The sequence below is a fragment of the Furipterus horrens genome, unplaced genomic scaffold (assembly GCF_987537825.1).
Source record: "Furipterus horrens unplaced genomic scaffold, mFurHor1.1.pri manual_scaffold_6, whole genome shotgun sequence".
NCBI classification, from domain to species: domain Eukaryota; kingdom Metazoa; phylum Chordata; class Mammalia; order Chiroptera; family Furipteridae; genus Furipterus; species Furipterus horrens.
This window is the reverse complement of record NW_028327176.1, coordinates 29,919,791-29,941,547: the sequence shown is the minus strand read 5'-3', so window position 1 is coordinate 29,941,547 and position 21,757 is coordinate 29,919,791. Positions and strand designations below refer to the sequence as shown.

Sequence of the window (21,757 nt, the reverse complement as noted above, 5' to 3'; positions counted from 1 at the left end):
CCTGGGGGTTGCACTGGTCCTTCGCCTCTGTGTCCATGGCAAAGAGCTTCTCAATCACCTCAATCTTCAGATCATCATTCAGAGTCGTATAGTAGTCTTCAGGGCTGCTGGGCTGGGGGCCAGGGAGAAGAGTGATGATGTCAAGGGTATGACACTAGTCTCCCCAAAGTCCAAAGTGGAAGGAAAAATACATTCTTCAGCCCAGATCAACTTCATTCCACCCAACAAGTACTTGTAATGGGGCCACTCCCTATGAGCTGTGGGAATTAGGTCAATCCACCCAGCTCTTCTCCTCTTAAAATGAGCCTGTCCAGAGGAGCAAATGGGCTAAAGGCCATGGCCAGCAGGGCTCTGGAAACTGGACACCTCTATGCCCTGTGCAGAGATGGAGCTGGGGGCTCAAAACTGTGTGCAACTCAGCCCCTGCCTTCAAGGATCTTATTTAGATGGGGATGGGGATGGGTACTGGCAGAAGAAAACAGCTTGAATACCTGGCAGGTGTGTGTCACTGCTTCTGGGATAAGTTGAGTGGGGGAAGGGCAGTATTTCTGTCTGGACTGTCCAACCATCTGGCAGTAGCCAGAGGAGGAACCCACTGTCTCCCTGGCCTCCCTCTGGGGGGCTCACCGTGGAGCAGCTGCTGCTGCTGGTGGCACTGGGGCTGGTATCACCTGGCGCGGCTGCCTGGGGCATGGTGAAGGCGGGCAGGCTCCCCCCCTCGCTCTGGGCACCATGGCTCCTCAACTCCTCAGCCCATGGCTGGCTGGGGGGCAGGAGGGTCTCGCCATAGGCTGATGACTCCTCCAGGTTCTGGTTTCCTGTGGAGACAAGGGTCTGGCATGGTTAACACCTACCACCACTGGCTCACCCCCAGGGCAGAGGAAGCCCAAAGGATGCACAAGAAATCCCCACAGAGTCTGGAAATCATGCCTGGAGCTAGGCACTCAGTGCTCTGAGGCTTAGCTGGGACAAAGGGGCCTTCAACTGTGGCTCTGAGTCAATGTACAGACTCCCTTTCAAGAGGACACCCTCCAGGAGCATTTAATTTTCAGACACTAAATGTATCAGGGACCGCTGTTCCTTGAAGAGCAATCCAGAATGTAGATGAGGTTACGAGAGAACTGGGCAGCTTGTCTCAGTACGACCACAAAACAGGGAGCTGAGAGACTTCTCGTCCCAGGACTGTCCTCTCTGATTCTCTCAAGTTGCTCTTCTCATGTGGCCTCTCAAGAACACATCTAAAGGGGCCGAGATAGTCCAGGGCAAGCACAGGAGCTGCACCTATTCCTTCTACAGCCACAGCAAGGCTGTGGGTCACACATGGGGGAGGAAGGGTCCCCCAGGGACACATTAAGGTACTTCCAGTGTGGGCACAGGAGGGCCTCACAACTCTCTCTGCGGCTCTAAGGACTCATATCCCTGTGGGACCGGCATGCATTTTAAAAAGTAGTGCCTACAGGGGCTAAGTCTGGGCCTGAATCTTTTCTCCGTCCATGTGCCTGGAATTATTTCTCCCAACATTAGGTCACTTTGGCCCTCTGCCTAAAAAGCAATTAGTCCTTTAAGGTGCAGGTGCAGATCTGCGCTCTCTGTGAAATCACGCCCGTGGCCTCAGAGCAGATCCCTTGCTGTCCCCCTCTCATCTCAGACTCCCACCCCCGACAGTGGAGAAATGACTCCTCAGGAAGGAATCCATAACCCCTCCTGAGTCAGCAGGTGATGAGGTCAGAAGTAGCTCGGTCTTACTCCGTGGCAGGTGCGTGCGAGGTTCTTTTGCACCCAGTACAGAGTCTGGCCAATAACAGATGATTAACGAGACTCAAGGAAGGAACAGGGGTATCTCTGGTTAAGGAAAAGCTGTAGTCAGGGAGGCCTGTTATGGTGAAAACCTCCCCCACCCCAAGAGGGTTCAACAACCCCCAACTCAGCTGAGATGCACCCACCAAAATCCAGAGAAATGATAGCATCTCCCGCAGTGGGGGCCAGCTGGGCCAGCTCCTCTGGCTCCTCCTTCAGCTTGGTGTACAGGAAGTGACTCTTCTCAGACAGAGCCACCTCGCCACTGTTGTCAAAGATGCTGTTCATGGCCATCAGGTGCGGCTTGAACAGGGATTCCGTCTGGTCCATGGAGAACACCACATCATTCTTCTCAATCTCACTGATGGGACAAGAGGGCATGTCAGACCTTCCCCATTTCCTAGCAAAATCCTGTTGCTCCCCAGACACAGGGAAACCCTGATGCCTAAGCCTCTAAGCCAAAGACATGGGTGTGAACACTGTCATCATTTGGTAAAGAGCCACACAAACGGAAGCTTGGAGTTGAGGTAGTGACATTGAGAGGGCCCTCGGACTACGAATCTGCCTTTATAATCAGGTGCTGCATGGTGTCGACAGACTTGAAAGTGTTTGTTTGCTTCACTCTAGCAATGACTTTACCCAGCTTTCTTCCCAGGAACTATAGTGAAGGTGTCACATCTGCTTTTCTAAAAACACACGAGTAGTTTTCTCCACTCAAAAATACTCATTAAGTGCTGAGTCTGTTCTGCTCCCCACATGGGTCAGAAGAATGACACAGAAGACAGATGAGGGAAAGGGACAGAAAAAGCACTGGGCAAGAGAAATCCAAGTGTCCCAGTGCTCCCGAGACAGCCACGGCAGTCCTCTGGATCAGAAGGGTCAGCACCGCAAAGAGCTCGCCAAGAGCCTTCGGATGGGCTGGGCCTTCCCTCGGCCTGCCATCCTCAGTCTGGGGATCTGGGCCCCCGCACATTGGGTCCCCCCTGGCCCTTACACACTCACCTCAGGACGTAGTTCACACACATGATGCACTGGGGCTGCAGGTTGCGAGGGTTGTAGATGACTGTCCCCTGAGTCTCCAGCCACACGTAGCCCCCATGCTTTGCCAGCATCCGGTACTGGCCACTCACCACCTGCCCCTTGGTGCACACTATGGGAGGAGAAAGGGAGACTGAGGTCAGGGAGGTGGCGGAATGGAGACCCCAGGGGAGGGCAGTCTGCAGGGAAGTGGACAGCACTAGGCAGCGGAGCATGAGGACTGGAGCTTAGAGATCATCGCACCCAACTCTTCATGTTATATACAGGGGAAGGAGGGCCAGAGGGTTACGTGACTTGCCCCAGGCTGTCCAGAGGGGACAGGCCCATTGTCAGTCCCTTGATAAGTCTGCTTACTGACTAACTAGCTCTGCCCTATTCCCCCCACCTACCCCCTGCTGGGGTTCAAGGACAGAAGGCCCCACAGGGACACCAGGGGGAGCTGCCTCTGTCAAGCACTCCAGATTGGGGGTGGATGGAGAAAGCCTAGCCTCAGAGTAGCCCTTTGTAGCAGACCCGCCAGCAATGCTCAGCTTGTGAATAAATGCTGTTAAAAAAAAAAATGATATCCTTGATCCCAGTCATCTGTCAGGCCTGCCACTGTAGGGCCACAGAAGGCCTGTGACCCATAGCAAAGGCAGAGGTAAGCGACTGGGCTGAAGTAGGGCTGGGACCCCAGCAGCCTACACTCAGCCTCTTCAAAACCATGATAGATCCTTCCTGCTCCTTCTCCTCCAGCTGCCCAGCTAGGCTGCCCACTTATGAATTCTTTCCAGTTCCAGATTGTTCCAGATGTTCATTTAACATTTGTGTTTACTGTATAAAGACACTGGGGAAGGGCTCCCACATTCCAGACTGTCCTCTTCCCCAGGCCAGAGTGCTCTATCTGGTCCCATTAAAAAGGAATCAATCAATCCTTTTAAATGAAAGTCTACTTGTGTTAGAATTTCTGGTAGTTTTCTGAACTGCCCTGTTATTTTCATTCCTTGGGAATTCATTCTTCATAATCCCAACTCAGAGACCCCCAAATCACAGAGAATTGGAAGGAGGCATGGTAGCAGGATTAGGAAATCTTGGGGACTTTGGGAAAGGAACAAGCTCTCTTGGTATTGGTTTCCTCACCTGCAAAATGACCATTGACAATAATAATTATTATTATCATTATTAGCTACGTAGTATACCACAACTGTTTGTACTAAGGGCCAAATCTGCCCTATCGGGTGTAAGAACGTGGACCAAATATCACTGACAAATCTTCTCCAAAGTCACAACATGGACAGCGCCCAGGCCAGATACATCTACAGGACATGCCTATAGATAATGTGTGAAAGGCCCTGTGGGACAATACCCAGATTCTCCTAATGGCTGATGGGCCACTCTTCCACTCCCCACCCCTGTGTGGTTGAAGAATGAAGCTTGGTTCATACTAATGCTGCTTGTCATCCTTTACAGATAGTATCCTCTTTAAAAATTTAACAAGCACCTCCCAGGTGCAGGCAATACCATAACTTACATGTGTACAGTGCTTTGCCATGTTCAAAACCAGCTCATAAGATGAATTCATTTCTGCACAGTAATCGCAACAGGCCCTGGCACATAAAGCATCAGTAAGGACTATTGGTCTTGTCATCACCTCATTTTGGACACAATAACACCATGAGGCATCTATTACTATTCCTGTTTTACATCTGAAGAAACTGAGGCTTGGAACTATTGAGTGGTTTGCTGAAAGGCCTCCTCCATGGAAACTGCAGACAAGATTTTAGTCCAAATTAAAGATTCCTATCTAAGCTTGCTTATGTCTAAAGACAACTTGAGTGAGGTTTAATTTCTCTTCAATTAAAAATGCACCAATTTTAAGCATACAGTGCAATGACTTTTGACACCCTTGTAACTATCATGACAATCGAAGGTATGGTGACTTTTCTATCACCCCGACCCCATCAGAACAGGCCTCGTCCCTCTTGACAGTCAATCCCCATTCCTACCCCTGGTCCCAGGAAACCCCTGATGTGTTTTCTGTCACTAAATATTGAAACGCTCTCTTCTCCATTTGCACATAAGTGGAATCCTACATGAGTATGTACCCTTGTGGGTCTGCCTTCTTTGCACTTAGCATGTTTTTCAGATTCCTCATGTTGTTGCAGGTATGTATGATTTGTTCCTTTTCAGTGCTGAGTGATGTTCCATTGTATGGATATGCCATATTTAGTTTATCCATTCACCTGTCAATAGCTATTTGAGGTGTTTTCAGTGTTTGGTTATTATGAATACCGTTTCTATAAACATTTGTGTACAATCCTTTGTATGGGTATACTTTTCATTTCTTGTGGGTGTAGCTAGGACTGTAATGGCTGGGTTGTATGCTAAGTATATGTTTATTTTATAAGAAGCTGACGAATTATTTTCCAAGGTAGTTGTATTTTTCAAAAAATCCTGTGCTATAGGGAAGATAAGAGATTACCTTTTTTACATAAAGAAACTAAGGCCAGAAGGATTGTGACCTGCTTAACATCATCTGGGACTAGAGGACGGTCTTGTGGTTCTTAGGCCAGCACTCTCTGACTACCTTCCCCTGAGCCACAAGTCGCTGGGAAGGCTCCGTTTGCTGTTGCCCCTGTCCTGAACCCTCACGGACACTTAGACCAAAGAAATAACTTCTGTCCTCCCTGCTTTCACTTTATCTGCTCCACCGAGGCTCCCCTGCTGCAGCAAAATGATTCTTGCACAATTTCAAGCAGCTGGAGTTAACTTATTTAGACGGTTGTTAATGCAGACAAAATTCAGGGCTCTTACTCTTGATTAAAAGTGCAGCAAGCAAAGGTTTTAACTACATTTCTAGCGACTGCAGGCGAGGGCCTGCTCTGTCAGGAGAATATAATTACGCCTGCCTTCTAATCATCTGCTCATTAATGCCGGCCTGGGTGAGGGGCCTGCTACTTGGTAGATAGGCTTTTTATGACCTTTAATTTTGTTTTCCTAAGAGCACATAATGTCCTCACACAACAAAGAAAACCAACCCCCCAACCTCTCCTGTCTGAGTAACAATGTATAAATTACTAATCCATTTGGAAATGATGGCTTTCAATTATCTGAATCTGGTTTGAGGGCTGAGCTTCCCCAGCAATTTCAACTGTAAATGGTCACAGGCTAAGACATATACGTGCGGAAACTCGGATGCTGGTGTGTCAACGTGGACCAGCCTCCAACCTTGGCCTTGGGCTATTTCACAGTATTAGTGTGGGGCCATGGTGCTACTGTATTTGTGCAAACTGAGAGAGGGAGAAAGGGAGAGAGGGAGAGGTGGGGGAGGGAGAGAGGGAGAGAGGGAGAGGGGAGAGAAGGAGAGAGGGAGAGAGGGAGAGGGGGAGAGAGGGAGAGAGGGAGAGGAGGAGAGAGGGAGAGGGGGAGAGAGGGATGGGGGAGAGAGGGAGGGGGAAGACGGGGGCAGAGGGGGGGGAGAGAGGGAGAAAGGGAGAGGGGGGAGAGAGGGAGAGAGAGAGAGAGAGAGAGAGAGAGAGAGAGAGAGAGAGAGAGAGAGAGAGAGAGAGAGAGAGAGAGAGAGAGAGAGAGAGAGAGAGAGATTCTTGTTTTAGCCAGCATTAACCCAATTCCCAATCCATGCAGATTTCCTTTGACTAGATTTGGGCTTGCTGGCTGGGTCCAGGCCTCTGAGCTCAGAGCAGCTTTACCTGGTCCCACCAGGGGAAGAAGGGAGCATGTGATTTCCATTTGGGCTGTCAATTGCCATTAAGTGGCCTAATGCTTAAACACACAGATTCAATAAAAAGTACCACATTTTCCCTAGAGTCAGTAAAAAACTGATAGGACAAATTTTATTCCAGCTCTTTCTTTATGAATCAAAGCTTTTCTAAGACGTAAAAAAAAAAGTCATTCTTATATGCCTAGAGAGAAGTCATCACTTTTGTTCCCTTGGATAGTTTTCCTTTACTTTCCCACCATAAAGACAAAGTATTGTATAATACTGTCCTCCAAGAATTCCTAGGAAAGTTTATGCTTGTTGCCTGCTTTGACTTCACTCTTGGCCGATGACAAAGGCTGGATTTCCCCCTAATTTCACATCTATAGGAGGGAAGGCCTGGAAAGCCAAAGTGAAGGCTGGAACCACATCCTACAATTTCAAAGCAAGGGCAGGCTGGGGCTGGATCTCACCCATCCTTATGGGCTGTGCATATACAAGCACCTCCACCTCCCTCCCGGTCCCTGGGTCCATAAATGCGGCTGGATCATTTGTGTGATTGCTGGGTAGCGCAATGAGAAACTTCTCTGAGATATCATAAAGGGCCTGTTTCACTGTTAGATCAAACCCAAAAGCCACGAGGAAGCAGCAGAGAAACCCAGTTAGAAAGAGAAAACCTCGCTCTATAAGACAATATTAACTGTGCTCAGATTCCACTTATGGGCTGCTGATCTGTGAGCTGCTCTAAAGAACTTCAGCTATCCTAACCTGGGATAGATGGGTGCATTTAGGAACAATGGACAAAGACCTGTACTTCAGTTTTCTTGTTGCTGCTCCAAGCCACAGCTGATCCCGGGAGCTCAAGACCAGCAGAGCCACTGGGAATCTTCCCAGATTTACCCATTTTCAATCCTCCTGTAATCCTCTTGGCCCCTCTGTCTGCACACTGTGGGCACTTATTTTGAAGCATTCCTTTCCAAACATGTTTTATGCCTTTGGGTCTATCATTCACTTAGAGCCTGTGCTCTATCTAACACTATGCTAGATGCTGTGGCTGAAGGTATGAGTGGCTCCCCTGGAGCCCACAGCCTGCCTTTTCCCTCAGAAATGAGATCCCTCAGGGCAGGGATCAAGCCTATCAATGTCTATGTCCCTCAGCGGACCAGGAATAGAGTTATAAGCCCAGAGTCCTTGCATGTTGATGGGCTGTATGGACTCAAGAAAACTGTCTTGGGTCACCTGCAAATGGGAAGCCTGAACTGGGACTATGACCAAGTGAATGCACTGGAACTGCCCTTTCCAATATGGTAGCCACTAGTCAGGTGTAGCTATTTATTTATTTATTGAATCCTCACCTGAGGATATGTTTATTGATTTCAGAGAGAGAGGGAGGGAGAGGGGGAGAGAGAGAGAGAGAGACAGGGAGAGAAAGAGAAACATTGATGTGAGAAACATTGATCAGTTGCCTCCCATATGTGCCCTGACCCAGGATCAAACCTGCAACCTTTTGATGTATGGGTTGACACCCCAACCAGTTGGGCTACACCAGTCACAGCAAGTGTAGGTATTTAACTTTAATTAAAATTAAATTTAAAAAAAAGTCAGCTTCTCAGTTGCGCTAGACACATTTCAAGTACAGCATAGATCGCATGCGGACTAGGTAGGTATAGAACATTTCATGGCAGAAAGCTGTACTGGACAGTCCTGCTCACGAAGCCTTTCATAACTCAGGTTTCTCTCAGGCTGCCAAGAAGTTCCCATATGACAGCACTTGTTGCCTACACAGCCTCCTCCAACTGAGTTCCCTTGATCCCGCCAGCGAGCTCTTAGAGGGCCCTGGCCTGCCTCGCTCGACACATCTATTACATTTGTGCCCTCCTACCTTCGCTTCTGTTAATCCTCCCCTGTTCTGCAAGGTGTCCAACTCAAGTGCCCCACCCCTTTCCTGAACTTTCCCGGCCCTCCTCTTCTCTGAATGCATGTATGTGCTTCTAGAGCACATACCCCAAGGTGATTCCCCTCATGTGTTACCCTTTACGGGGCTGTTCCACAGGGCTGTGCAGACCGCTCACTCTGTCTGCAAGGCTGCTCAGTGGGGATGGTACGTGGGGGCTGAGATTCAGCCCACCTGCTACTCCCCAAGTCAGATGGTGGATGGGGGTGTGTCCCCCTGGAGGAAGAGGCCTCTTCCTAATTTTCATGAAGGTGTCACACAGGCTGTTGGCAGCCTGGTTCTCTAATTGTCCTGAGCGTGTGAGTCTTTCTGCTACACAGGATAGTGGCTCTGTGAAGGAAGTGACTGGGTCTTCTCCTATCTCAGCAGTCATACCCACTCAAGGCCAAATTCCATAGACACGAGGGAGCCACCGGGGCACTCCAGGAACTTACAGTTCTGGTGACTTTTGGTCATGTTCTCTGAGTCCAGCGCATGGTAGAACTCATAAGCTGAGCGGCCAAGCAGCTCCTCGGGGTGGTAACCAACGAGTTCTGTGATTCTGAATTTAAAAAAAAAAAAAAAAAAAAAAAGCATGTAGGGAAGTGAAACCACACAAATATGGGCAGGGGCCCAAGGAGCTAAACCCAGAAGGTAAGTCAAATGCACACATTCAGATGGAAACGCTACAGGCCTCCTGATCACACTAGTCATGCAAGCAAAAGACACACGGTGGTCAACCTGCAACTGTGGGTCCGCCCAAACTCTACTCTTCCTGTGCTTCCTGAAGCCATGTTTGGGTAGGAAGGCAAAGGGGCTCCTCAGGGGATTCTCTCCCCCCAGCCCTAATATACACATGTGCCTAGTCTCCAACAACCATGGAAGGGGCTCTCACCATCCCCCAACCCCCCAGTTTTGCAGATGAGGGAGACCTAGGGAAGGCAGACAATTTGTTAATGTCCATACTTGTCCAGGGACAGAGCAAGAATGAAAACCAGGGCCTCCTGACTACTAGATCAAGCTTAATCTAGTAGAGGGTAATATAAATAAAAAGTGAAAATTACATGGCCCCAATCAGGGAAAAGGTATGGAGATGACCTTCGTCTGTGTGTGACCCATGAACCTGGGGCAGGGAAAACCCTTCTGTGCTGAAAGCTCCACTCCCCTGGGCGCTCCTCATGCGCTACCTGGTGACCTCAGACTCCTCCTGGGCATGGGGTCTGCCTTCCATGGGTTCTTCTACTTGTCCCTCCCTATTTCGAGGAAAGGAAGGAGAGCAGGAAGTACTGAGAGGAAGAAATACAAAGTCATAGTCATAGAAATGTGCCTCCTCAATACATTCTCTGATGAACTTGCAGCTCTGAAACGATAGGGCTGGCTCTCCTATGGGTGCCTTGCTTCATCCTGTAAGGTGTTTGTTTTTGATGGAAAGTGAGCAGAGAAAAGTCAAGGATGGAGAACCATAAGAATCACTTAACACTCCAGGGACCCTTTGCTCTGAGCTAGAGTCATTAAAATAAACCAGCCCTGCCCAAGAACCACCAGATCAGCCACATTCCCATGCAGTACCTAAACATTATTTTTCATAGTCTTTGTTATTTCACACAGTTCTTTGGCCTATCGCAAGTTAGATGCGATGCTATTCTAATCATTCCATGCTCTATTTCAGAACGCATGACTTTTAGGCAAGGCCCTGTCATTTATCACCTATGTTGGAGATTAGTAACAAGGAGAGGAAAGCAGAAGCACTGTTTCTCCTCCTCCAAAGGGGTTTGTATACATCATCTGAAGAAATCATTGTAAAGTATCCTGCCACTCCCCTATGTAAACATCTACAGCTTTCCCTATTTCCAGCCATTTCGGGAGTAAATAACTCTGCCTAACTTCCAAGTTCCCCCCAGAATCTAGTCTCTATCTTCCATGCAATCTGACTTTCAGCTAACCTTTAGCATGTCTCGTACCCCCTTTCCTGGGGGGTCCTCTCCTTGCAGTTCTCCATACCTGGTAAAAACTCATTCTTGCTGCAGAACCTTGACGCCTCACCCCTGCCACCACCACCACTGCACTAAGTTCTGACTATCGCAGGGTCAGCTCAAGGCCTCACCATCCCCTGGAGCCCTCTCCAATTCCTCCAGCCCTTGCAGATGTCTCCTCATGAAGTCCTTGTGCATTTGTCTCTCCACATCCTACCTTAGCTGTCAGCCCCGGCCTCAGGGACCACTTTCTCCTTTGGCGTCCCCTACTTGGGTAAATACTTGAGTAGCTGACTAGTGGGTCGATTCTCTGTTAGGACCCAAGGTATAACTAGAGCCCGTCTGTCCCAGTACTGCTAAGGAATCGGGCACTGATTCTCACTTTTCTTCCTAGACATGACTGGCTGCCTCGGTGTGTGCTGGTGTGCGCACACATACAGCTCTCGGCACAAACCCTCATGAAGCTCAATCCATGTTTTCTACATTCTGGAAGGTGTGTATTGTCTCGATGTGGGCAGAGAAGAGGCAAGTTCTCTGCCTAGGTGAGACTTGGGGATTAAAGCCTTTGCCAAACGAGGGACAGCCCATCAGTGCTGAGAAGCTTAGGTCTCAACTCAGTTCAGACAAGATTAGCATGTTCAGGGTGATATGGCTTTACACTATTGATGCAGCCACTGTGGAAAGCAATACTGAAATACCTCAAAAAATTATAAATGGATCTGCCTTTTGAACCAGCAACCCCACTTCTGGGAATGTATCCGAGGGGAGCCAAAACACTAATTCGAAAGAACAGAAGCACCCCTATGTTCATTACAGCATTATTTACAAATGCCAAGATATGGAACCAGCCCATGTTCATCAGTAGATGAGGGGATAAAACAACTACGGGATGTTTATACAATGGAATACTACTTGACTATAAAAAAGAAGAAAATTTTACCCTTTGCGACAGCATGGATGGACCTGGAGAACATTATGCTAAGTGAAATAAGCCAGTCAGAGAAAGACAAGTACCATATGATCTCACTCATATGTGAAGTCTGATAAACAAACTTAACTAACAAGGAAAACAGAGAGAGACTCATGGAGAGAGAGCAGGATGACAGTTAAGGGGTGGAGGGAGGTGGGATTAGGGGGTAGAGGGATTGAGCAAAAAAAAAAAAATAAAAGGACTCATGGACATGAACAACAGTTTGGTGTTTGCTGGGGGGAGGAAGGTATAAGGGGACTACATGGCAATGGAAAAAATATATAATAAAAAAAGAGAAAAAAACAAACAAATTTAGTCTCAGCAGATTCAGCCCAGTGGATAGTTCTCCAGTGAGATTCCAGCAGCTCCTTGTGCCAGCCAGCTGGTCTCAGACCAGGAGGACCTGTCCCCTCACTTGGCCTTGAGCAGAGAGTCTCTGACCTCACTGGCAATGGACATGTTCTTTGCCACCCTGCCTGCTGGGGCTGGTGCCCAACAGCATCTTATCGAGGTGGATATTGGGGAAGGACAAGGAGACCGTGGAAGACCGCTGGTCCTTCCTTTCCCACAACCAAGTATCTTTTCTGCCAGTTCAGGACCTTTCGAGATTAGCCTGGGAATCAGAATTGCACTTGTGGGCCCTGCTGACAATGGGCTGGCCATTTACAGGCTCCCAGATTTGCCAGATAAGTTGCTTCTTATTTAGATGGGTCAAAAAGGAGGCTATTCAGGGAAAGATTTGATTCTACTCCCTAAAGAAGTTCAATTTTCTTTCACGATTAGGACCTTTAAATTAAAATGTTCAAAGCAAATGTTTGTTATCATCAGCTTCATAATAAAACATTTTCAGTCTAATTAATGTACCAGCCATTCAAAGGCACACAATGGGCATGTTCTAGAAGTGGACAAACAAACCTAGATTTCAGAATAGCCAGCTATCTTCCCAGTAGCAGCCTCCATTTATCTTGTCAACGAAAATAAATATTTAATGTCCCCTTCTTCATTCCTTTAAACAGACTATAAAAACTGGGAAATACGCATATCCCAAACACAATGGAAGAACATTCAAGTTGTCTGACTTCACAAAGCCAGGAAACCCCAGCTTAAAGCTGGTGGTCATTCGCCCTCATGTGTAGGCATGCAGACGCCAGTGTGAGGTTAACGAACCCAGCTTGTTTATAGGGACGGCCACCACAGTGCAGAAGGGCCTCCCCGCTCATTTCCCAGGGTCCCAGAGAAGCCGCCAGAGCTGGACTGTGATAACACAGGTTCATCTGCTCTCTTCCTCAGGGGCAGAAAAACTTTTTTTTTCTTTCTCATTAAGAGCCCCTGATTCACTGGGGGGAAAAATAAACCAGGTTGGGGTCACCTATAAATGTAAAAAGTTCATCAGTTGGGTTGTTCTGTTCTTAGAGAAGAGGAAAAATGTAAAAGAGCTCAATTTACCAGATTTCGGAAATGAGAAGAATAGTCACTCCTTAATAATAAAGTGGAAAAATAAACAGATCGAGGTGGGGAGGGAGAGGTAGACACAGGAAGCTACAGGAGGCAGAGGAAGAAGAACGAAAAAGAGAGAACAAAATCGAGAGGAAGAGAAAGTTGTTAAATCCTGAAGTTAGTGTTAACCCAAGTAAATGCATGGGCCAAGCGGGCAGGGTCTGGGTTTCAGGTTAGACAGGCCCTTGCAATGTAAAAGGACAGCTCCTCGTTGCTCCTTGATTGCTCTTCCCCCTTAAAAACGTTCAGAGGATCTTTCCAACATGGACTAGCTGGGACCAAGCACCGGGAAGAAAACCATTCTCTAGGCTCCAGCCAGGGCCACCACCTCGAGAGGCAGCGAGGACAGCTTGCCCCTCTTCCCCGTGACACTGCCAGGTGCCTGTCCCTGTGGGACAAGCAGCAAGCTCCCTGGCTTCAGAAGCTGCTGCCTGGAGTCAAAAGAAGTCTGACTGCAGTTCCTATCCCTGCCCACCCCACCCCCCACGCCCCCGCCAACGAGTAAAGGTCTTCCTAAGGAAATTAATCGTGAAAAACAAGAAGATAGGTTCAAGTATTTAAACCACTAAAGAGGATAAAAGTTTTAAGTACTTTATAACCACTTATTTGTTTTTTCAAAGAATATATTTGCTAATAAACCATACTTGTATTAAAGTCTGCTTTCTTTCCTTCCACCCTCCCTTCCTGCAACGGCCTCTCTCAGGCAACACTTGCTGTGACTCAGTTTGGTTTTTATATGTACACATCAGCTTTGAAATTGCATTTTCTAATATCCAGCCTATTCACTAACAGATTTCAGTGCCTTCTGTTTTAATATATTTTATCCAGATTTTGTTTGCTTTAAACAATAGCACTTTTACCCGTGTGCTCTCCTCGAATATCACATATGTGAAATCTATACAACCAGCTCTGTAGTTAGTGGGTCATCAATTTCCAGCCTGTCAGTGTGGTGTGTTAAGAGCTGGTGAATCTATTCACAAGAAGGTGGCCTTGGCTCAATCCTGGACTCACCCTGCTCTGAGCGCCACCAAACACCACGGCTGCCGTTCATTGCCCTGGAACCCACACACAGTTAGAGAACATTTGCTTAACTGTAGCAAGAGAGAGGCAGACTGTGTAGAAGGGATACTTTCTGAACTGCAAGGTCTAGAAAACTTGGAAATGAATTCCAAAGAGAATTGTAGAGCTGCCCCTTTCAGGGAGTATTTCACCTAGACTGGGCTAGACAGGATAATATATAAGCATTTCTCATATATCTGCTCAGCCTCTGTTAGGCTGATCTCAGAACTTTGTCATTTGCAGGGGACAGAGATATACAAGGGCAGCATTTCAAGTTTCTTCTAACTCAGGGATTTAAAGAAACACACTACACCTTCTTGCAAAGATGTGTTGAGAAAGGCTAATTAGAGAAAAGGCAAAAATATTTAGAATAGACTATATATTAAACTTTATAGCCTACATGTAATGTATTAACCTGAAAGATCACTTTAAATTTAAAAATGTCACCCATCTTTTAAAAAGTAAAAAACAATTTGTTAAATGTGTTAATGTGCAATGGAAGTATATAATCTTAACTTATTAAACTTATTAAGCAGCTGGTATTATTATGCCCTATGCTGCCTTAATAACAAAAACAGGGTTGCCCTCAAATTCTTTGCCTATAAAGATTACATAATGTTCTTGGTTAATTTCAATTTTTTTACTGTAATTTTGATGACTTCCCTCATCTGACCCTCAGTAATACTGATCCTATCCACATAATTTGCTTTTAAAACTTATTTAAAAGATACAGGAATACTCATAAAACTGACAAAATCACAGAGGGATTATGTGAAATGTAGATTTTACCCTACCCTCCTCCATGGCTTGGCTTCCCTCCCAGTTATTCTCTTTTGCCACTAGATGGCACTTCCACCTGAATTGGAGAAGCACCCCATTTTAAACCACTTTGGGAACACATTTTGCCTTCCTTTTGGGTGAATGGAACACTCTACTTTGTACCACTCACTGCAGTTTCATTAAGTTGCTCGTGTATCAAACTGTAAACTCTTGGAGATCAGGAACCATCTCTTTTACTTCTTTAATATAAAAAAATTTCTGGCACAGGATTAGATACATAGCAGGTGCTCGATAAACAAGAATTTATTAATTGGTTGCTCAGTATTTTAGGGAACAGAGCATGAATGGAGATGAGATCATTAATGACACTGGGACATTCTCCTTCCTTAATCTTGTTACTCAACGTGACTCTTCCTGTCTAGAGCACTGGACCACATACACCTAAATGTGATTGACATATATACACTATTAGAGTTCAATTCTAAAATGTTTATTATGTTTCAGATAATTAATACAGGACTTAATATGGTCCTTTGACCCTTTATGAAAAGGAGGACAATGCATTTTGAATCATCTGCATTCCTTCACTCAATTTCAGGAGTTTCAGATGTTTCAGGTGGTTTCAGGTTGAATTGATTTTGAAAATGTGAGAGTGTCAGACATGGTTACAGTCCTCTTTTTTCTTTTTAAAACTTCTATCCCCCCTTTCCCTCTCTGTTCTCCCTTCTTTTTTCCCCCCATGACTCCCCTTTTATTGTTGTTGTTGTTTGATTATGTCTGTGACCTCAATACAGCTAACAAAAAGTACCAAACGGTCTCAGAAGTGATTGTTTGGATTCTGATTGTCTTACATTTTCATGAGATTCTAATTTTCCTAACGGGAAGATAATTCCCTTTGTGAAAAATCATGGCCCTTCATGTGTGTCAGATGTCATTAAATCTAGTGAATTCCATGATTAGAATGGAAAGCCCACCCTCCCCCCACATTGGCTATCATGTGCAAGTGTTAGTTTTGAAACGTTGATCCTGGAAGGGTATTGAGAGAGAGAGAGAGAGAGAGAGAGAGAGAGAGAGAGAGAGAGAATGAGACTGTGAATATGCTTTTCCCCATCCCAATAGAAACAATGAAAACACACCAAGCTACCAAAACTAAAAAATACCAGTCCTCATCAAAGCAATTGAGAAATAACACTCAGGGATTAAGAACTTAAAATAGTCACTTTATAGATGGTCTAAGCCACATCTGTGCCCTTGTTAACTAATCTGCTAATCAGTTAAACACAACTTCTGTGTAGCACAGCATTCTATGTCTTCAAGTACCTCTGCATTCATCTCTCCGCACCACTGAAATCAACGCTGGGCTATGTAATTAGGTTTCGTGAAAGGCAAGATTTTGCTGAAAGTGCATTGTGTCCAGCAGAACTTACATGCAGTATCAACCTCCACACTCTGAGTCACAAGCCCTAAATCACAGACTTCTTCAAGCCAGGATGGACTCTGCCTACCAGTCCTGAACCCAACTAACCAGTGAGTGCGGGGTCACTTCCCTTGCTGTGTCCTTTTCCTCTTCCACCACCCTCAGGCCCCCAATTCCTCATGGGTCTTCCCACTTCTCTTTTGTCCAAAGGCTGGTTGCTTTCAGGAAATGACCTGAGTCGCATTCAAAACAAGATAATGAATAAAAAATAACTTCAAATTACCCTTTCCAGAGGGTTTTTTTCCTTCACTTTAACAAGGACCCTAGTCTTAAGCTAAAAATAAAAAATATCCTTCTTTTCTATTATCTAGGACAGTAGGGCTCTTTCCCAGGGCTTGTGGGGTGACATGGGGCACATGCTGCATCCATAGGGGCCACATGCAGCTGTCATTGTCCACAGCACTATAGCTGCTCCCAAGCTGTGTGGTGAACGCACTGTGGACACTAGCTCACTGTGAAGCCAGAGACTGGTGGGCTCTGCAGCGGGCTTTCCCTTGCCATCTCGGAAGACCACACAGGGGGTGCACGTTACAAAACTCTTCTGTTAAGAATATTCATTTCAATTGAAAGACTGCATCTAATAAATAACTGTATACACACACGGATTTCTCTGGTGCCTGCCTTGGGAACAATCTTTCTTTCTAATCATCATCATCATTACAATAATAACAGTACTAACAACTATAATCAATGCTGACGATGCCAGTTCCAGGGCAAAAGTCTTCATACATGACATTTTCTCCCTATGAGGTTGGAGCCCTTCTTTCTACTTATTTAACCACCCACTACCTCCAAGAGCCTTGAGTCCTGGCACTAGGTGGGACAGGAATGACCCAAGGATACTGTTACAAAAATTCTTTAATTGTCCTGGAGTGGTGGCCAATTCTAAGAAGGGGCAGCAGCTAGTATCAGGTTAGTCTAGAATCAGGGGAAAGAAACTCAGCCTTGCCTGGAAAGCAGGGCCCCATCCATAAAGAGAGCTAGAGCATCCTGGATGTCAGGTGGGTGGGAGAAAGGGGAATGGGCCTGGGAAGGCTGAGCAGGAGCTGTCTTCTGGCATCTGGTGGCTTCCTGCTGGCTAGGAAGGTAAGGCAGTGTCTTGCTGGTGGTCTCTCCTTCTTCCAGGCCCTCAGCCACTACATGCCTCCAGAAGTGATCTTGGCCCCTGGAGTTTAGTGGTGACACTTGCTTTGGGGCATGCAAGGACAGGGAGATAGATAAAGTAACAAAGAGCCTCACATCAGTTACGGTGTTTATACTTTTCAAAGTTCTCTCATAGTTGTGATCTCATTTTACAATGATCCTGTGTGACAGGTGGAGAAAGTATGATCATCTCCATTTCAGACACGGGGAAGCTGAGATCTCAGGGTCTATTGAGAAACCCTAGTGGTGAAGAGTAACCACAAGAACTGTGACTCTGGAAAGCAATAGTAAGTCTGGATGCTGAGGTCAGCTTAAGTGATTTCTGCCCTGAAGGGCACATCTGGGACACACTACTCAGTAAGCCACAGTGGCGTTTACTTCATGCAGGCTGACCCGGGCCCACTCGCTTCTCCTGGCTCTTCCTTCTTCCTGATGGTGGTCCTTGCTCATGGCATCTATTCTCCCCTATCTTCCTTCTTCCTTTTTCTGATCTTCCCACATTCCCAATGCCAGGGCACAGAGGGGAAGGCAGAGGCAGGGCAGTGGGGCAGTCAGGAGCTTCCATGCAGCTTTAACATCCCCTCCCAGAGCTCCCTCAGCAACCCAAGCCCTGAGCTAAGAATGAGAGCTGACACAGCTTGCCTGTGCAGTCTTAGGTCCTCTTTTGACAACTTTTATAAAGAAACCATTCAGGGTGAGAACAACAGGTACATGAAGCATTTCCTGTTGGATATGAACCTGGGCCATCTCACCCCAGAGTTGATGTGCTTAACCTAAGAGAATTTCCAGTTAGGCCTGGCTTTGGGGGTTAGAGTCTGGCTTAGGTCTCTTCATCGAATAGCCTTCAAAACTAGGCTGGACAGTGGCCAAAACAGAGGTGACTGAGGAGGAGCAAAGACTGAGGGAAGAGCTCAGTAATGGAAGAGAACACACGCAAACCACATAGCCATGAGGTAGTCTCCCAGCCAGAGCCTCAAGCTCCCAGCTGGCGCCTAAGTGCTAATGGAAATCTCTTGCAACTCATCTCCCGGGGAAGCAGACTGGCCTGGAAATTTCCTCAGGAGCCTGACACATATGTGGAGGAATGTGCATATCACAACGCTCAGCAATGACAAGAGTCGCACACCAGAACAGCTCTGCACACAGACCCTGATGCTCCATCAACAGGGAACTACCAAATATGGTATTAGGGACCCCCTAGCTGCATGGATGCAGTGGAAGTGACAAAGGCCCACATGCTGGTGCCCAGCAATGCAAGACATATGCCCCAGACCCATACCTGTATCACAGGCACAACTTGATGCATGCACACGCACACACGCACACACACACACACACACACACACACACACACACACAGGAAGACACACTCTGCCCACAGCCCACACACTCCTGGGCCCTACCTGTCATCACAGTAGGTGAACTTCATGTCCATGCTGTGGCGGCTCAGGAAGGTCTTGCTGTCCAGGGGGATGTCCATGTGGGACGGGTGCTGGATGGGTTCACACATGATGATGAGGCAGGAGAGCAGGGGCTCCTTGTAGCCGCAGAGGCTACTGTGAGGGGGGCAGTTGTTGTAGACCTTCACTTGGCCGGTGCAGTGCAAGACCTGGAGGTGAGCCAGGGAAGGTCAGATGTGGAACACGGCATGGGGGGAGCATGTGGGGCTCCAACCCATGCCTGAGGCTGCCCTACCTTCCAGGTGGCTGACTTGAGGTTGACGGTCCTGCCTCTGTTGGTGACTGTGCACTTCATCCTCATGAAGAAGTCCCGCTCTGTGGACAGGTCTTTGCTTTTCTTCCCAAAACCAGAGCCTGGGTGGGGAAGAGTGGAGGGAACCAGTTGAATTTAGCTTTCATTTCCATACAGAAGAGCGACCCAGTCACAGTGTTGTCTGTGCAACATATTGTTTGTATTTCCCAACTACCTGCCCTCTTAGCACCTGTGGCCCTCCATGAACGCTGAGGACCCTCTTGGCCAGTGGACAAAGCTTTCTCACCTACAGCTTGCCTCCCCAACTGGAGCCTAAGCCCCTGAAGGGTAGGGGTGCTATGCTGTTTTATTTTCATTGTGCCTAGTATGTGGTCGGTGCTCCCTTCAGCGCAGCAAGGCAATGAGTGGCTATTACCATAATCTCAGCAACTCTCTGCTGGGGCAGGTCCAGGTTCCCAGGAGGGATTCCAAGGGACCGTCTGGGTGAGATTACAACTACTCCAGATTAGAGATGTCCCTCAGACACTCCTGTCTTTTCCTTGTTCCTGTCCCACAGGAATTTGAACCCTCTTGTGTCCTATTTTCAACCAGTAATGGCTGCATTCAGGATAATGTGCCATCAGCTTTCTCCCTAAAGTGACAAATGTCAAGCTCAAGAGAGGCCTCTGGTAGAAATCTCCTGGGATTTAGTGAACAAGTCCACACAGAGAATTAACTCAACACAGATATCCTTTCTCAGCCAGAATAAAATAAATCATCAAGACAAACAATATAGCTTCCTTCCTTATAGTTTCCAAGTAGCCTGCCAGTTCAGAACTTTCTCCGCTTTCTACAAAACAAAGTGATAAATGCAGTGTCACCTGAGTCCCTTATCCAAGTCTATATTCTGCCTAACCCACGATCCCCATCCTGAGTCTCCCAAGGTACATGTCTGCCCTCTGCCCAGCATCAGAGAACAATCCAGAGCCTTGTTTCAAATACTCAAACTCTTCCCTCCAGGCATGGCCACCAGCCTCAGCACCTAACCTCCAGAGGGCTGTGATATCCCCAAAGATCTGTGTGTCCAGTGATTATGTCACCTTTGAATCTATCTTAAACATTCCTAGGAGAGCCCACTAAATAATGGACCAGATGGTGGATCTTTTTCTTTTTTTCTTAAGAAAGAGTATTCCTCCATCATGATCATAAAACCATGCCTTCCACACTTAATGATGTTCCCTCCTATTTAAATTTTCATAGGCAGGGTTGGCATATCATAAGAGTCTGGTATCTTGGGGCCTGGGTCTCCCACCAGGACCAGTTCCAGCGTTGGAGATGACTGTGGCTATGGCTTGGGTTATTACTACTGCGGCTTCCTAACTTGGTAGCCTCTGGATTCTGGCCATTCTGCCATTTGATTAATCTTTCTAAACATAGCTCCAATCAGATGACCCCACCCCTGCTCAAAAACCTTCAATAGCTCCCTTCTGTCTACAGGATAAAGTTCAAGGCCCTCCACCTGGCCTTCAAAGTTTTCCTCAATCTGCCTCCTGGTCTTATCTTCCTCTAGGTGCTCACATTAACCCTTTGCTTCCAGATCACGAGTCCACTCAGGCCGGCACCTTCAATAAGGATCTGCTTACTGATTTATTGAGTTTGATCACAAGTCCTCACTACATTGACCAAGGGACCTAAAGTTCTACTCAGATCAATAGACTAGGATCATGCTGTGAATCACGGCACTTGACAGCTGGAAGGTCGTAGACTTTGCCTGGTCTAATGCTGTCAATTTGAAAAGGAAGACTCCAAGGAACTGACCAATGAGGTAACTTGGTTCAGGTCACATGGTCACACTGAGACTAAGGTCAATGGTTGAATGGAGATTGAGAACCCAAGGACCAAAGAGTTTCTCAAGGACCAAAGGGTTTCTGGAGCAGAAGATATGAGACTTTGGTTTTCTTAGGCTTCAAGCACCTGCTTTAGAAAGGGATTCAGAAAGTCTGGTAGGCCCTTCCCCATAGAACCAGACAGGACTTTCTCAGCAGCACAGATAAGACACTGAATAGCCCATGGAGTGCTCTCCAGACTGTGTACTCTAGGAGCTGGGTGATCCGAGGCCTTCCGGTGGAGAGCAGAGGGGCTGTGTGAGAGTCAGGGCTGGCTGAGCTGTGGAGGTGGTTGTTATTCTGTATTTTCCAGGCCCAGATCACAAGCTCAGTCTGTAACAAGGGTGGAAGTGAGCTGATGAAGTGTCTGATTTTGTGTCGTGTATGGGAACAATAGCCAGACCTTGCAGGCTTAGTACCACTGCCTCTGTTATGCAGGTTGGACAAGCACAACCATGGCAGTGACAGGGGAGAGCTGTTAAAGGGGGTGTTTAGACAGGGGCAGAATCTACCCAGGGCAGTGATCGATGTCAGGTTCCAAAGGGATCTTGAAAGTCACGGAGCCCTGCTCCTGCCCAAAGCCTCAGTCCTCTTGATAATATTTCCATTCACATATTTGTTTGAATGTCCCCATTTATATGAGATGAAGCAGTAACTCCAAGTGTCACTGCAAAGTTCTTTCTGCTTGTAGGGGCCCTGCCATCCACCAGCATCTGCTGGATGCCCCACAGGCAGGATGCAATACACTAGACCTTTTACATTTCTTTTCCATCAAAAACGACCTGCCCTATGTCTCCACAGGGGACCAGATTTAG

The 21,757-nt window shown here is 47.1% G+C and overlaps 1 protein-coding gene across 1 annotated transcript in view; it reads right to left on the bottom strand.

The window, feature by feature from the left end:
* Window positions 1-21,757, bottom strand: part of EPAS1 (endothelial PAS domain protein 1) — an 82,203-nt gene that overhangs the window by 5,699 nt on the left and 54,747 nt on the right. Inside the window, exons 5-11 of the mRNA XM_090281243.1 lie at window positions 19,060-19,178; window positions 18,768-18,973; window positions 8,921-9,027; window positions 2,800-2,947; window positions 1,944-2,158; window positions 628-818; window positions 2-112 (exon numbers count right to left, since the gene is read on the bottom strand). Coding sequence (XP_090137369.1) covers window positions 2-112; window positions 628-818; window positions 1,944-2,158; window positions 2,800-2,947; window positions 8,921-9,027; window positions 18,768-18,973; window positions 19,060-19,178 — 1,097 coding nt within the window. The remainder of the gene's footprint in view (window position 1; window positions 113-627; window positions 819-1,943; window positions 2,159-2,799; window positions 2,948-8,920; window positions 9,028-18,767; window positions 18,974-19,059; window positions 19,179-21,757) is intronic.